The sequence below is a fragment of the Tupaia chinensis genome, unplaced genomic scaffold (assembly GCF_000334495.1).
Source record: "Tupaia chinensis unplaced genomic scaffold, TupChi_1.0 Scaffold146187_1, whole genome shotgun sequence".
In the NCBI taxonomy this organism is placed as follows: Eukaryota; Metazoa; Chordata; class Mammalia; order Scandentia; family Tupaiidae; genus Tupaia; species Tupaia belangeri.
Window position 1 is genome coordinate 853,224 of NW_006206042.1, and position 15,161 is coordinate 868,384.

General features: G+C 46.5%; 1 protein-coding gene across 2 annotated transcripts in view; it reads left to right on the plus strand.

Annotated features, from left to right (window-relative positions):
• The window catches only part of COPA (coat protein complex I subunit alpha), a 51,866-nt gene extending 37,648 nt beyond the window's left edge, over window positions 1-14,218 (plus strand). For both annotated transcript variants that reach the window (XM_027768421.1, XM_006168828.3), the window contains exons 18-33: window positions 856-1,018; window positions 1,116-1,262; window positions 2,574-2,763; window positions 2,877-2,972; window positions 6,499-6,587; window positions 7,564-7,687; window positions 8,504-8,593; window positions 8,719-8,828; window positions 9,397-9,474; window positions 9,642-9,710; window positions 10,754-10,890; window positions 11,562-11,748; window positions 11,827-11,937; window positions 12,304-12,465; window positions 13,618-13,812; window positions 14,073-14,218. In XM_027768421.1, coding sequence (XP_027624222.1) covers window positions 856-1,018; window positions 1,116-1,262; window positions 2,574-2,763; window positions 2,877-2,972; window positions 6,499-6,587; window positions 7,564-7,687; window positions 8,504-8,593; window positions 8,719-8,828; window positions 9,397-9,474; window positions 9,642-9,710; window positions 10,754-10,890; window positions 11,562-11,748; window positions 11,827-11,937; window positions 12,304-12,465; window positions 13,618-13,812; window positions 14,073-14,132 — 2,008 coding nt within the window. In that variant the 3' untranslated portion in view covers window positions 14,133-14,218. The remainder of the gene's footprint in view (window positions 1-855; window positions 1,019-1,115; window positions 1,263-2,573; window positions 2,764-2,876; window positions 2,973-6,498; window positions 6,588-7,563; window positions 7,688-8,503; window positions 8,594-8,718; window positions 8,829-9,396; window positions 9,475-9,641; window positions 9,711-10,753; window positions 10,891-11,561; window positions 11,749-11,826; window positions 11,938-12,303; window positions 12,466-13,617; window positions 13,813-14,072) is intronic.
• The last annotated feature ends 943 nt before the right edge of the window (window positions 14,219-15,161 follow it).

Genomic DNA, 15,161 nt, shown 5'->3' on the forward strand with positions numbered 1-15,161 from the left:
CAGAAAAGTAAAATTTTTTTTTTTTTTTGGAGGGGTTTTCGCTATAGGGCGCGTGCACTCGCCAGACAGACAGAGACATAGAGACAGAAAGCGAGAAATCACCCCCCAGGGGGGATGGTCACGCCGCAATCCCTTCTCCTCCATTCTCCACTCGGGATCTTGGGCACGCACGCACACGCGCCCGGCGTGAGATTTAAGCCACTGGGTCCGAGACGCGAACCGCGGTCGACTACGTGGGAGTCCAGTGACATAGCCATTACACTAACTGCTGGTTCCCAGTAAAATTTTTGATACCAAGTGCTCATTCATTTTTTTCTCTCCTAATATACGCAGGTAGAGGCCTTTAATTTTTAGTATTTCTTCTACTACACTCCATGCATATAAAGCTATAAATGATCCATCAAGTATTATATTGGCTGTACTGCTAAGTTTTCATTTATAGTCTTTTAATGATCATTCAGCTCTGTCTTATTTTCTGTTTTTCATTATTTGTATGTCAGAACTTTTCATATTTACATCTCTTCTATTTTCACTTAAAGAGTTTTTCAGAAAGGAGTTACCCATCCATAGTGACCTGTTTATTATAAAACTTCAGATTTAACTTCCAGATCTGTTACTCAGCTCTTGGAATAATAGCTTATAAAGAAAGATCTCCCATCATACAAAAGAATGAAATGAATTTGAATTTGATATTTAGTCCTTACCGTTTTTTAATTTGTCCATCTACACCATTGTTCAAGTGGCACTAGAGAGACTAATGAGATCGAAGGCTATGTCCTAGACTTGCTCCTTTTCCTCACGGGCTGGCTTTCCCCCTCACTTCTGAAAGTTGTGCTCTCTACTCCCTATTCTCAGGGACCACGGGATCATCCGAACTCTGGATTTACCTATCTATGTCACACGAGTGAAGGGCAACAACGTGTACTGTCTAGACAGGGAGTGTCGTCCTCGAGTCCTCACCATCGATCCCACCGAGTTCAAATTCAAGCTGGCCTTAATCAACAGGAAGTATGACGAGGTATGAGTGAGGGAGCACGGTAGGCACTCAGAAGGGCAGCACTCTTTTTCTCTCTCCATGACCTCTCCTTCCTGCCCTGTCCACCCCAAACATCTAGGTGTTGCACATGGTGAGGAATGCCAAGCTGGTCGGCCAGTCCATCATTGCCTACCTCCAGAAGAAGGGCTATCCTGAGGTGGCACTGCACTTTGTCAAGGATGAGAAAACTCGCTTTAGTCTGGCATTGGAGTGCGGAAACATTGAGGTGAGAGGGACGGGGCCATCGGCCTTATGTCATTTTAGACAAGTGGGAGGGTTAGGGTGGCATTGGGAAGGTATGCTGTTCTGGGCTGCCTTCTTTAGCCAGAATACTGAAATTTGGGATTTTTCCAGTTGTAAGATTGAGCCATATTTCTATTGCTGTTTACCCGTCTCTGCTTTTTCTTGTCTCTGCTGCTTCTAATATTCCCTTAATATTGTCATTTCTTCAAATACTGTCATTCTCCATCTGCATTTAAGAATGTCTTTTTTTTTTTTTTTTGAGAGATTTTCACTGTAGGGCGCGTGCGCTCGCCAGACAGACAGAGAGAGACATAGAGACAGAAAGTGAGAAATCACCCCCCAGAGGGGATGGTCACGCCGCAATCCCTTCTCCTCCATTCTCCTCTCGGGATCTTGGGCATGCACGCACACGCGCCCGGCGTGAGTTTTAAGCCACCGGGTCCGGGACACGAACCGCAGTTGACTACGTGGGAATCCAGCGACATAGCTATTACACTAACTGCTGGTTCCCAGAATTTAAGAATGTCTTAAGGATTAAAAAAAAAAAAGAAGAATGTCTTAAGAGCAAGATAGCATGGAATTTGAAAAATATCTCATTATTTCCTTGACACTTGGTCTTACTGTCTGGCTACTTAGATGAGGGGGTACTTAGTAAACATTGAGCCCCCATAGTGTACAGCACTATTTTCAAAAGTAAAAAGGACTTAGAAAAATTGTATTTCTGGGGGACCAGCTGGTGGCGTGGTGGTTAGGGCTATGGACACTCCCACGTGGCCGACCGTGGTTTGAGTCCCGGATCTGGCAGCTTGCTTTCTCCCACTTTACCTCTACACGTGTGCTCTCTCTCTCTCTGTCTCTTTCTGGTGAAATTAAAATAAATGAATGACTAAATAAAATTGAATAAATAATTCTTTAAAAAATAAGAAAAATTGTATTTCTGGTTCTACACTTTCTTCTTTTATTATTTCTTCTGTTTTTTTCTAAAGCCTCTGTGAATCTTCAAACCCCACTAAACAAAAATTGATCTTAAAGAACCAGCAACTTCTAGATGATTTTGTTGTAAAAGTAAACGTCTGAGGAGGATAATGTGATGATACTTTTCCACCAGTGGATCCAAAGGGCTCCTATTTGTTGATAGGCCCTTCCCTAGAATTAGACTGAAAGCTAAGAGGGATTGCAATTGTAGGGCGCCCCTTCGGGTGTGTATTTAGAGGCAGATACTTTGGCTGCAGGGTCCCTAGTTTTGAGTCACAGTGTCCTCCAACCTGTTAGCACTGACTCTGGAATTCTTTAGATTGCTCTGGAAGCAGCCAAAGCCCTGGATGACAAGAACTGCTGGGAAAAGCTGGGAGAAGTGGCCCTGCTACAGGGGAACCACCAGATTGTGGAAATGTGCTATCAACGCACCAAAAACTTTGATAAACTTTCCTTTCTGTACCTAATCACTGGAAACCTGGAGAAACTTCGAAAGATGATGAAGATTGGTAAGACCCTGAAGCTGAGGAGGGGAGGCAGGGTCTGGGGAGAAGGGAAGGCTTATAGAGGAGAGAGAACTTCAGTGGGCTCTAACAGGGTGTCTCTTACTGACTTGGTGCAGCGGAGATACGGAAGGACATGAGTGGCCACTATCAGAATGCCCTGTACCTGGGTGATGTGTCGGAGCGGGTGCGGATCCTGAAGAACTGTGGGCAGAGTGAGTAGCCTGCACTCACCAGATCTTTGTGTCATCCGTGTATAGTGGTGATGGATTTCCCTTTAGTGTGCAATTTTTCAGAAGAAAGAACACAGTTATATCATGCTCAGAAGATTTTCTTCAAAGACCATTGAAGGTATAGCTAGAATATTCAGTCCGAAAAGCACCCTTAGGAAAACAGTTGTGTGCAAGATAGGAATTTTGGGTTTTACCACAGGACATGTGCACTTGCCAGAGAGCGAGAGTAAAAGGGAAAGCGAGAAAGCACCCCCAAAGGGGGATGGCTATACTGCAGTTCCTTCATTCTCCTCTTGGGGTTTTGGCCACACATGCATACATACTGGCGTGATTTTCAGGCCACCAGCTCTAGAACTGTAGTTGGCCATGTGGGAATCCAATGCCTTAACAACCAGGCTACCTGCCGGCCCCTAGAGGAGGTTTTAAAAGTCCTGCAACACAAGGACCAGCAGTTAGCGTAATGGCTGTCGCTGGACTCCCACGTAGTCTACCGTGGTTTGAGTCCCGGACTTGGCGGCTTAAAATCACGCCGGGCATGTGTGCCCAAGATCCTGAGAAGAGAATGGAGGAGAAAGGATTGTGGCGTGGCCATCCCCCCTAGGGGGTGATTTCTCGCTTTCTGTCTCTGTCTTTCTGGTGAACGCATGCGCCCTATAGCAAAATCCTTTCCAAAAAAAAAAAAGTCTTGCAACACATACCCTAGTAAATGTGGTTGATTGGATGTCACTAGAATTTTTATGTTTTTTTTTTAAGGAATTATTTTATTTATTTAACTTTAGTTATTTACTTATCTTAATTTGACCAGAGAGGGACAGAGCATGAGAGAGAGAGAAAGAATGAGAAAACAAGCTACCAGGTCCAGGACTCAAACCGCCATCAACCATATGGGAGTCTAGCACCCTTAACCACCACACCACGTGCCGGCTCCTGCCATTAGAATCTTATTTCTTTACTTTCAATCTGAAGGTTTCACTCATATTTTTCATGTATACATTTGAGGGAGTTTTTTTGTTTGTTTGTTTGGGAGAGGTTTTTGCTATAGGCCACATGTGCTCGCCAGAAAGACAGAGACAAAGAGACAGAAAGTGAGAAGTCACCCCCCGGCGGCGTGGCCACACCGCAGTTCCTTCTCCTTCATTCTCCTCTCAGGATCTTGGGCACGCACATTCTCCTCTCGGGATCTTGGGCACGCATGCATACACGCCTGGTGTGAGTTTAAGTTGAACCATGTTCAACTCCATGGGAGTCCAGCAACATAGCCATTATGCTAACTGCTGGTCCCCTTCATTGTTTCTAAGATTTGTTTCACATAAGAATGAGAGATACACAGACGATTTACTAGGTTCCTTCACACCGCACTCTCCCTCCCAGCCAGCCAGGATCACAGGAACCTGGGGGTGTAGCCAGCGTACTCAGGTCTACTCCAGACCCAAAGTTGGGCCTCCCATGTAGCTCTAGTGTGTGCAGTGATGTCCTACCACTTGCACCGTTGTGTCTGGGCCTCAGTGGGTATTTTCTCTTTAAACTTATTGTATACCAAGGAATGTAGTAGCATTTGTGGTGTACTAGAAACCGGAAGGTGAAAGATGTGGTTTGGACTAATGTACTAGTAGTGGAGGAATGAGGAGGGGTCAGGTCTGGGATTTGTCTTGAAGGTGGAAAAGATCTCGAGAAAAAAATCCCAAGAGTTGGCTCCTAAGGGTCAATAAGTAATTATCAAAGTATGGGATATGGGATGAGAAAAAAAGGAATCAGGGATGATGTTACATTCTCATTACACTGATAATTTTTTTTTTTGCTATTTTTTTTGTTTGTTTGTTTGCTTGTTTTTAGAGCAAGATCTTTGTTATAGAAAGTGTGCACTTGTTAGAGAGAAAAACAGAGACAGAAAGTGAGAAATCACCCCCTAGGGGGATGGCCATGCCATAATCCCTTCTCCTTCATTCTCCTCTTGTGATCTTGGGCACACATGCACACGTGCCCAGTGTGAATTTTAAGCCACTGGGTCTGGGACTTGAACCACGATTGACTATGTGGGAGTTCAGTGATGTAACCATTATGCCATCTGCTGGTCTCTGGTGATAGATCTTAAAAGTAAGCAACTGTAGAGGTTGGCAGGTGGCATAGTGGGTGAGGGCTCTGGGTTCCCACATGGCCGACTGTAGTTCGAGTCCTGAACCTGACAGCTTGCTTTCTCACTTTCTCTCTTTCTCTCTCCCTCCCTCCCTCCTTCCCTCCCTCCCTCCCTTCCTCCCTCTCTCTCTTTTTTTTTCTCTCTCTCCTACACACACACACACACACACACACACACACACACACACACATATACATATACACATACACACTGCCCTTCTCTGGTCAACTAGATAAATAAATAAAATAAATTAAAATAAATAAATAAAGTTAAATAAAAAATAATTCTTAAAAAGAAAAAAGTAAGCAACTGTAGGGCCAGCTGGTGGCGTGGAGGTTAAGGTACATGGATCTCACGTGGCCAACCACATGGTTTGAGTTCTGGAGAAACATGGTGGGCGTGTGTGCATGCCCATACGTTGACCCCAAATCCTAAGAAGAGAATGGAAGAGACGGCTTTGTGGCATGACCACTCCCCTGAAGGGATGATTTCTCTTCCTCTCTCTTTCTCCAATGAGTATGTGTGCTCTATAGCAAACTGGAAAAAAAAAAAGTAGGGACCAGCAGTTAGCGTAATGGCTATGTCGCTGAACTCCCACGTAGTCAACTGCGGTTCAAGTCCCGGACCCAGTGGCTTAAAACTCACGCTGGGCGCGTGTGCGTGCCCAAGATCCCGAGAGTAGAATGGAGGAGAAGCGATTGCGGCGTGACCATCCTCCCTGGGGGGTGATTTCTTGCTTTCTGTCTCTCTGTCTCTCTCTGTCTGTCTGGCGAGCGCACGTGCCCTATAGCAAAAACCTCTCCAAAAAAAAAAAAAACGTAAAGAAGTCTAAGTTCATCTATTGTTGTATAACAAATTATTCCAAAACTTAGTGGTTCAAAGCATACCATTTATCCCACAATCTGGGGCTCAGCTTAGCTTGGTGCCTCTAGCTCGGGGTTTCTCCTTGTTGCTGGCCGGGGCTGCAGACATCTTAAGGCTCTGTAGGGGATGAAGGCGCGTCCACACTCACTCACATGGCTCTTGGCAGTCCTCAGATCCTCGCTTCCAGTTGTCAGGAAACATCAGTTTCTTGGGGTGTTGGGTTCTCCACAGGACAGTTCACGATATGGCAGGTGGTTTGTCTCTGAGCAAGTGAAAAAGAGGGCACCCAAGGGAGCACCCACAGGCTTTGTAGCCTAATCTCAGAGTGTCATCTGTCATGTCCTGTCCTCTGGAGGCTAGTTAGTGAGTCCAGCCCTCACATAAGGGAAAGATATTCCACAAGGACTTGAATACAAGAGTAGGGGTCAGGGAGAGTCGTCTCAGAGGCACCCCACCACAGTGATGTTCACTCGCAGATGGACCTAGACTTCAGAGTGTTTTTTCCTGCAGAGTCCTTGGCCTATCTCACAGCTGCTACCCATGGCTTAGATGAAGAAGCTGAGAGCCTGAAGGAGACTTTTGACCCAGAGAAGGAAACAGTGAGTCATTATTTTCATGAGTGTCTTGATTGCAGAATTAACTCTGAGATCTTGGGACACCTAAAAAATATAATTGTTGGGACCAGCAATTGGCATAATGGCTATGTTGCTGGACTCCCATGTAGTCAACCATGGTTTGAGTCCGGACCCAGTGACTTAAACTCATGTTGGGTGCTTGTGTGTGTGCCCAAGATCCCAAGTGGAGAAGGGATTGTGGCACGGCCATCCCCTCCAGGGGGTGATTTCTCACTTTCTGTCTCTCTCTCTCTGTCTTGTGGCAAGCGATGCACCCTATAGCAAAAACCTCCCCCACCCCCCCTCCCCCAAAAAAACCAAACCTGTAATTGTCAGGTCGGCAGGTGGCATGGTAGTTAAGGGTGCTTTAAGGGTGCTGGACTCCCACAGGGCTGACCACAGGTCAAGTCCCAGACCTGGCATCTTGCTTTCTTACTATCTCTCTCACTTTCTCTTTCACTCTATGTCCTCTCTAGTCAAATTAAAATAAAAATTAATAAATGAATAAATAAAGTTAAATAAAATAATTGAAAAAAACAACTGTTGGGACCAGCAATTGGCATAAGGGCTGTTGCTGGACTCCCATGTAGTTGACCACGGTTTGAGTCCCAGCCCTGGGGGCTTAAACTCACACTGAGTGTGTGTGCATGCATGCCCAAAATCCCGAGAGGAGGATGGAGGAGAAGGAATTGCGGCGTGGCCATCCCCCCTGGAGGGTGATTTCTCGCTTTCTATCTCTCTGTGTCTCTCTGTCTTTCTGGTGAGCGCACGTGCCCTATAGCAAAAACCTCTCTGGAAAAAAAAAAGAAAAAAAAAAACCCACAACTTTAACTGTCACTCTCCCACATGGTTACCTGGAGAGGCAGAGAAACAGATGAGATCAAAGGAGGCCCCATATCCTTCCCTGTCTGATTCCTGAAAGCCATTTGCCTTTAAGCCCTCTTCTTCCCCCTCCTTTCAGATCCCAGACATTGACCCTAATGCCAAGCTACTCCAGCCACCTGCTCCCATTATGCCACTGGACACCAACTGGCCCTTACTAACTGTGTCCAAAGGGTTCTTTGAAGGCTCCATTGCCAGCAAGGGTAAGTGTGCGCTTCTGCCGTGGCAGTTCTGTGAGTTTGGGAAGACCTGTCCTAGGAGTACTATTAGCACTTAGTTTTATCTCTTCTTTTTTCTGTGAGAAGCTCAGGTTGCACTAAAATGTCAGTCAGCCACGGTACAATCTGAAAAACTGAGTAAAAGCATTTCGAGATCATTAAAGATAATTTAGAAAATGGGGGAAAAGATGGATGCCTCTACTACCACCAATAACCTCTGTTAATATTTTGATGTATTTCCTTAGGATTTGCTAAACAGGTAGTCCTTTCCTCTGTTCAGTGTTTAGCTGTGCATGTCATACAGTTGTCAGGTTCAAATTAGCTACTGCTAACTCTGGGGGTTGGTACCTGCACCCATCCTGTGCTGCTCCCACCTTTTGTGTGATCTTGGATCTGTCTGCTAGTTCACTGCTTTGGGGTAAGAGCCTGAACAGACCCTGGCAGTCTGTGCCCAGCCGTGCTCTGTCCTCAATCTCTTGCACCTGCCCTCTGTCCCCATGCCCTGCTCACTCTGCAGTGGTAGTGGCTTGGAAGAAATCTCAAGATTGGCTCCCAAAGGTCAATAAGTAAGACATAGTTAAGAGCCAGTTTTGGTAGCAAAGACTAGGTGTTTCTGTCTTTTTTGTTCCCTCAGTGTTAAACTTAGTGCAGGTGGCATCACATACATACCACAGAAATAAGTAGAAAGGCCTACGTGGGCAGCATCTGCACCTGCGTTTGAAAGGCTGTAACTGGCCAGCAGAAAAGGCCTATCTCACATTGTTGGGCTTTCACCAGCTCTTTCTGTTACTTCCTCCACAGGGAAGGGAGGAGCCCTGGCAGCTGACATTGACATCGACACTGTTGGTGCCGAGGGCTGGGGAGAGGATGCGGAGCTGCAGCTGGATGAAGGTAAGGTTCTGGGGACCATTCCACAGGCTTCCAGAACCATGGAGCCAACTAGGTGCTGACATTTCGCTTTCCTTTGGCTAAGATTGTGCCATCAGTTCTATTTTGAGCCTGAATTTTTCTTACAGATGGGTTTGTGGAGACTACAGAAGGTTTGGGGGATGATGTTCTTGGCAAAGGACAGGAAGAAGGAGGTGGCTGGGACGTAGAAGAAGACCTGGAGCTTCCTCCTGAGCTGGTACGTGCAATTTTACCCTTGTAAGGTTCTCTCAATTTCTTCTGGTGGAAGCCAGTGACTTTGTCACCCCTACCCCTGTCCTGGACTCTAAAAGGGAGGGGGCCTAGACCCTCATAATGTGATGCCTGTCTCCCATCCAAAGAAGGAAAAATGAGAGGTTAGTGGCCTTGTCACTTTTTTATCTGCCTGATGGGCCCAGAAAGGAAGGAATCTAGGGCCTGCCTGTAGATGGTGCTTCTCCCCCATTTGAGGAAAGAATGAGGCAATCAGGGTTGTGCCACGAACAGCTTAGGAAAAGGCAGCAAGCTTTTCTGATCTGAAGGTTAGCTGTTGGTATGCCATTTTGTCCCGGTGAGATGGCTCCTATATGGGGAGGTCTTCTCCTTCCCTGTAGACCTGGTAGCTTGCTTTTTCACTGTTTCTCTCTCTCTGTCCCACTCTGGTCAAATTAAAATAAATAAATAAATGTGGAGACAGAGAATAAGGTAAATGGATGTATTTTAAGTGAATCAGGACAAAGTCCTTGTGCAAGAGCTTAAAAATGAGTCACTTTTTCTTTTTCCCCTAGGATGTGCCCCCCGGGGCTGCTGGTGGGGCTGAAGATGGGTTCTTTGTGCCTCCAACCAAGGGGACAAGCCCAGCTCAGGTAAGTGGGAAACAGTCCTGAGGGACTGTATGCTTCTTAGCGGGCTAATAAATTCTTGAGTAGTATGCAAACATGTTGGGTGCTTTCCTGTTACAGATGCAAAAGAGGATTGCGTAGGGAGGAAAAGGGCGAATTTTCACTTGACTTGATTTTCTGTTTTTTGCTAGCTCTGGTGCAATAACTCTCAGCTTCCAGTGGATCACATTCTAGCAGGCTCTTTTGAAACAGCAATGCGTGTAAGTTTTCTTAAAGTAACCTTAAATCTTCCTCTTGCATGTGCCTAGCCCATGGACTCAGGGAGAGAGTAAATGAATGGAAGTGATGCTACCCACAGGGCAGAAGTGTGTTCTTGCTGTGGAAGTGCTTGATCATGCTTAAAGACCCTTGCCTCATAAGGCCTTTCCTCTTTACTTGCCTTTTATTTGGCTGAGTAACCTCTTTTTTGAAGAGACAGATTTTTGCTATCAGGCATGGGCTCTCACTGGAGAAAATGGACAGAAAGCAAGAAATCACCATCCAGGAGGGGTGGCCACACCACTGTTCCTTCCTCTCTATACTCTTCTCAGGATTTTGAGTGCTCACGTACATGCACCCGGCATGAGTTCCAAACTGCAGGTTCCGGGACTCCAACTGCAGTGAGCCCTGTGGGGTCTAGCACCTTAATCACGACACCTGCTGGCTCCAGCAGAGTAATGTCTTAAGATGGATTTTTCTGGCCATCATCATCCCATTTGTAGCCTGCTTCTGGCTTGGTCAGTGAGATTAGCACCCTTTCTTAAACAGGTGCTTCTTTTTTTGAGAGAGATTTTTTGCTATAGGGTGTATGTCCTTTCTAGAGAGACAGACCAAAAGCAAGAAATCACTTCTCCAGGGGGGATGGCCACACCGCAACCCCCTCTCCATCTCCTCCCGGGATTTCTGGCACACGTGCACACGTGCCTGGTGTGTTTCAAGCCACTGGGTCTAGGACTCAAACCACAGTTGACCACATGGGAGTCCAGCACCTTAACCACTATGCCACCTGCTTGCCCAGCAGCTTCATGTTTTGACACTAACCCACGTGTTAACAGCAATAGTAACAACTGCTACACTTATTCAGTGTTCACTGCATGCCAGACACCAACCTAAATACTTCACAAATATTTTAAATGAGGTAGATCTTATAACCAAGTATATTTTATTGATGAGGAAACAAGGACAGAGAAATATCTTGCCCAAGATGATTTTCGTTTAAGCGGCAGGACCCCTGTCCTTATGTGTCTTTCTTTCTGTGTTCCAGCTTCTTCATGACCAGGTAGGAGTAATCCAGTTTGGCCCCTACAAGCCGCTGTTCCTACAGACATATGCACGAGGCCGTACCACATACCAGGCTTTGCCCTGCCTGCCCTCCATGTATGGCTATCCTAACCGCAACTGGTAAGGCCCCTTGCTCCTTGCTCTGTCTGTTCCAGGTTGTGGTAGACATGAGGAATCTTCAAAAACTCATGAAACTAAATAGTGTGAAAAGATGAATTTCAAATGTTACTACACCAAAATAAACTTTTGTTTTAATTCCTTTTTTCCAAGAACTTTTTGAAATTCTTTTATGTATCTTATGAATTATGCATCTATTTCTTTTTTCTTTCTTAGGTTTTTGGTATAGGGCACACATGCCTACTAGAGAATGACAGAGACAGGGAAAGTGAGGACTGATATTTGCCCTGGGGGGGATGGTCTACCACAACCCTTCCTCCATTTTCCTCTCAGGATTTGGGGCACACGTGCATGTGCGCCTGGTGTGGGTACCAGGTCTGGTACTCGAACCGTGGAATCAGCTATGTGGCATACAGCACCTTAACCATCATACTACCTGCTTGATGCTCTATTTTATTTCTTACCCAAACAACAGCGCATAAACAGATGGTCACTTCAGCGACACAGTCAGAATTGACTCAAACCTCAGGATTCCCAGAGGAAAAAGCTCTTTGGTGCTGCCACTCTGGTCCCGAACTACTTCCACAGGGGCCTGAAGTCAAGTTTCCCCAAAAAAAAGAAGTTGAGCCCTGGTTGACTGCTGACTCCTCTTCTCCCTACTTGTCCCTTCCCAGGAAGGATGCAGGGCTGAAGAATGGTGTACCAGCTGTGGGCCTGAAGCTGAATGACCTTATCCAGCGGTTGCAGCTGTGCTACCAGCTCACCACAGTTGGCAAGTTTGAGGAGGCTGTGGAAAAATTCCGTTCCATCTTGCTCAGTGTGCCACTTCTTGTAGTGGACAATAAACAGGAGATTGCAGAGGTAGGCGGGGTCTAGCACCTGTCTGCCCAGCACCCCCACATTCCTGTCTATACCGTGACTGTCCTCTGCCCCCTGCAGGCCCAGCAGCTCATCACCATTTGCCGTGAGTACATTGTGGGCTTGTCCATGGAGATAGAGAGGAAGAAGCTGCCCAAAGAAACCCTGGAACAGCAGAAGCGCATCTGCGAGGTAAGCTCTGTGGAACTCTGAGCACAGCAGGGCCGACCTCCCCCTTGCCCTCTATTGGGTCTGATTCTTTTATGCCCAGCTCACATCTGACTCTGGGGAGCAAGAGAAACTTGGGTCTGTTTCTGTGAACACAGGCTATATTTCTGCACACTTCATTATCGTCTCATTAGTCCTTCATACATACAAGACAAAGGGCCTTTCTGTTCTGCAGCCCGTCCTGTTGGGTTTTGGTGTGGTTTGGCTTGGTCTGGTCTGGTCTGATTTGGTTTGGTTTGGGTTTGGTTTTTATGCAGCTATAGCAAGCAGCTTAAAAATAACCCATCCCAGCTGTAGCATCAGCCTAGCATTGTTCTTTCTGTCCACCAGATGGCAGCCTACTTCACCCACTCGAACCTGCAGCCCGTGCACATGATCCTGGTGTTGCGGACAGCCCTCAATCTCTTCTTCAAGCTCAAGAACTTCAAGACGGCTGCCACCTTTGCACGGCGTCTGCTAGAACTTGGACCTAAGCCTGAAGTGGCTCAGCAGGTAGATGGGAACTCCTTCAGTATCAGGGAACTAGGTCTGCTCCTATAAGGAAGGAGCATAAGGCCCAGGTCCTTGCCTCAGAAACGAAGCAGTGTAAAACAGCAGTCAGCAAGAAGGCCACCAGAACACCATCCTCTGTTTGCTTACTGCCCCGGATGCTTCCTTTTGTTCCTGGAAACTGAGCGGATGGCTTATTCAGACATGGCACTGGTGTAAGAGTGACCTGCAGCCCAGCATTGCTCCACTACACCTGAAGATAACCCATCCTGCTCTTGAGCTCCAGACATCCTCTACAACCACCACACACCTTCATATCCACAGCCCATTACTTGAGCCCTCCAAACATGTTCTTCTGGGGCATTGGGAGCCTGAGTTAACCTTCGTCAGGCTTGATCCTGATGATCCCCAGACGAGGAGAAGGAACATAAGTATAACATACACACCTCTTTGGGGAAAGCCTGGTATAACAGGAATGGCAATTGTTAATCTTTTACGTGTGTCCTGTGCCGAGGATGGTCTGTATTCATGTGGTGTAGTTACCTCGTGCGTCGTGGAAACTACAAACCATGGTGATGAGGTCATTTGAGTTAAGGTGTGCAGTTTTCCATCCTTTTAAATAAAGCACTTTTTTTTTTTTTGAGAGGTTTTTGCTATAGGGCGTGTGCGCTCGGCAGACAGACAGAGAGACAGAAAGCAAGAAATTACCCCCCAGGGAGGATGGCCACTCCACAATCCCTTCTCCTCCATTCTCCTCTCGGGAGTTTGGGCACAAACGCACACGCGCCCGGCGTGAGTTTAAGCCACTGGGTCCAGGACTCAAACTGCAGTTGACTACGTGGGAGTCCAGTGACATAGCCATTATGCTAACTGCTGGCCCCTTAAATAAAGCACTTTGAGGCCAGCCAGTGGTATGGTGATTAAAGTGGCTGGATCCCACATAGCCAAATTCAAGTCCTGGACATGGTGGCTTGAAAAACACACCAGGCACATGTGCAAGTATGCCCCAAATCCCAAAAGGAGAGTGGAGAAGAGATTGTGGTGTGGCCATCTCTCTTGGGGGGTGTTTTCTCACTTTCTCTCTCTCTAGTGAATACATATGACCTATAACAAATTAAAAAAAAAATAAACAAATAGAACTCTCTCTTCTTCTAGACCCGAAAAATCTTATCTGCCTGTGAGAAGAACCCCACGGATGCCTGCCAGCTCAATTATGACATGCACAACCCCTTTGACATCTGTGCAGCATCTTATCGGCCCATCTACCGTGGGAAACCAGTGGAGAAGTGTCCACTCAGCGGGGCCTGCTATTCCCCTGAGTTCAAGGGCCAGATCTGCAGGGTCACTACCGTAAGTACTGTCCTTGAGGACTGTATCTAGGATCCTACGAGGAAAGAGAGAAAAAAGAAGCTGGTAGTCTCCTTTCCCTTCTGCATTTGTTCCCAGCATCTTGAGGCAGTAATATTCAAAGCCAGAGCTCTGCCCCCTGCGCTTTACCCATCAGTAACGGCCACCCATCAGCCGTGCTCATTGACGGGTATAGGCTGTAAGCTTTCTGACGTTTTTCAGCCTCATAGACCTCTTACTTGTTCCTGTCTCTTTCTCCACAGGTGACAGAGATTGGCAAAGATGTCATCGGTCTAAGGATCAGTCCTCTGCAGTTTCGCTAAGGGCTCCTTTGTGTGTGTGGGTCAGTCACCACATTCTTCCCCAGAGGATTCGTCTCTATAGCCACCTCCTACCACCTCCTCCCCCAGCAGCTAAAAAATATTGATACTTGTTCATCCTGTCCAAAATCCTGCTGTCCCCTTCTCTTCTCTGGCAAGTCAATTGCCTGAACTTGGCTTTCTGATTGTGAGGACCTCTCGTCCTCTCAAGGTGACTGCAGTTTGTTGTCGAGTTGACTTTGCCTTTCCAGCTGAGATCTTTCAAGAAACAAAGGAAAACTCTGTAATGGACATGTGTTTAGTAAATTCCTTCTGTATTTCTCCCTCCCCTTCTAGAGACCACCTTTGCTTCCTTTCTGCCATGAGGGAGCACAGTGTAAGAAATGAGATATCCTGTTGACTCGGCCACATCAACCTTGGCCGTCTCTCATTTCCCTTGGACATAAACGCCCAGACAGGTCTCCATGGTGTTCCCAGAAACTTAAAGTCTGAGAAGAAATCATTTAGTTTTCCAAATGTGTACCACTTTTTATTGATTTGTCCTTTACAACCATTCTCATGTTTTGTTTCTCACACTAAATAAAGTCAGTTTCCTACCAGTTTCTTGGCCTGCCATTTATTTCAGGGACACTCCTGCTTCCCTCACGCAGCTGTCCCATCATGGCAGATAGCTTTCCTTCCATGGTGACTTTTCTTTTTTTTTTTTTAAAGAGATTTTTGCTATAGGGTGCATGCATTCGCTAGAGACAGAAAACAAGAAACCCCCCCCCTCCCCGGGAGGATGGCCATGCCACAATCCCTTCTCTGTTCTCCTGGGATCTTGGGCACACATGCACACACACCTGGCATGAATTTTAAACCATCAGTTCCGGGACTCAAACTGCAGTCGACTATGTGGGAGTCTAGTGACATAACCATTGTACCATCTGCTGGTCCCAGGTCTTTCTTTTATTTTAAGAGAGATTTTTTTTGCTGTAGGGCACAGGTACTCACCATAGAGACTGAGAGGGAGACAGAAGTGAAAAATCACAC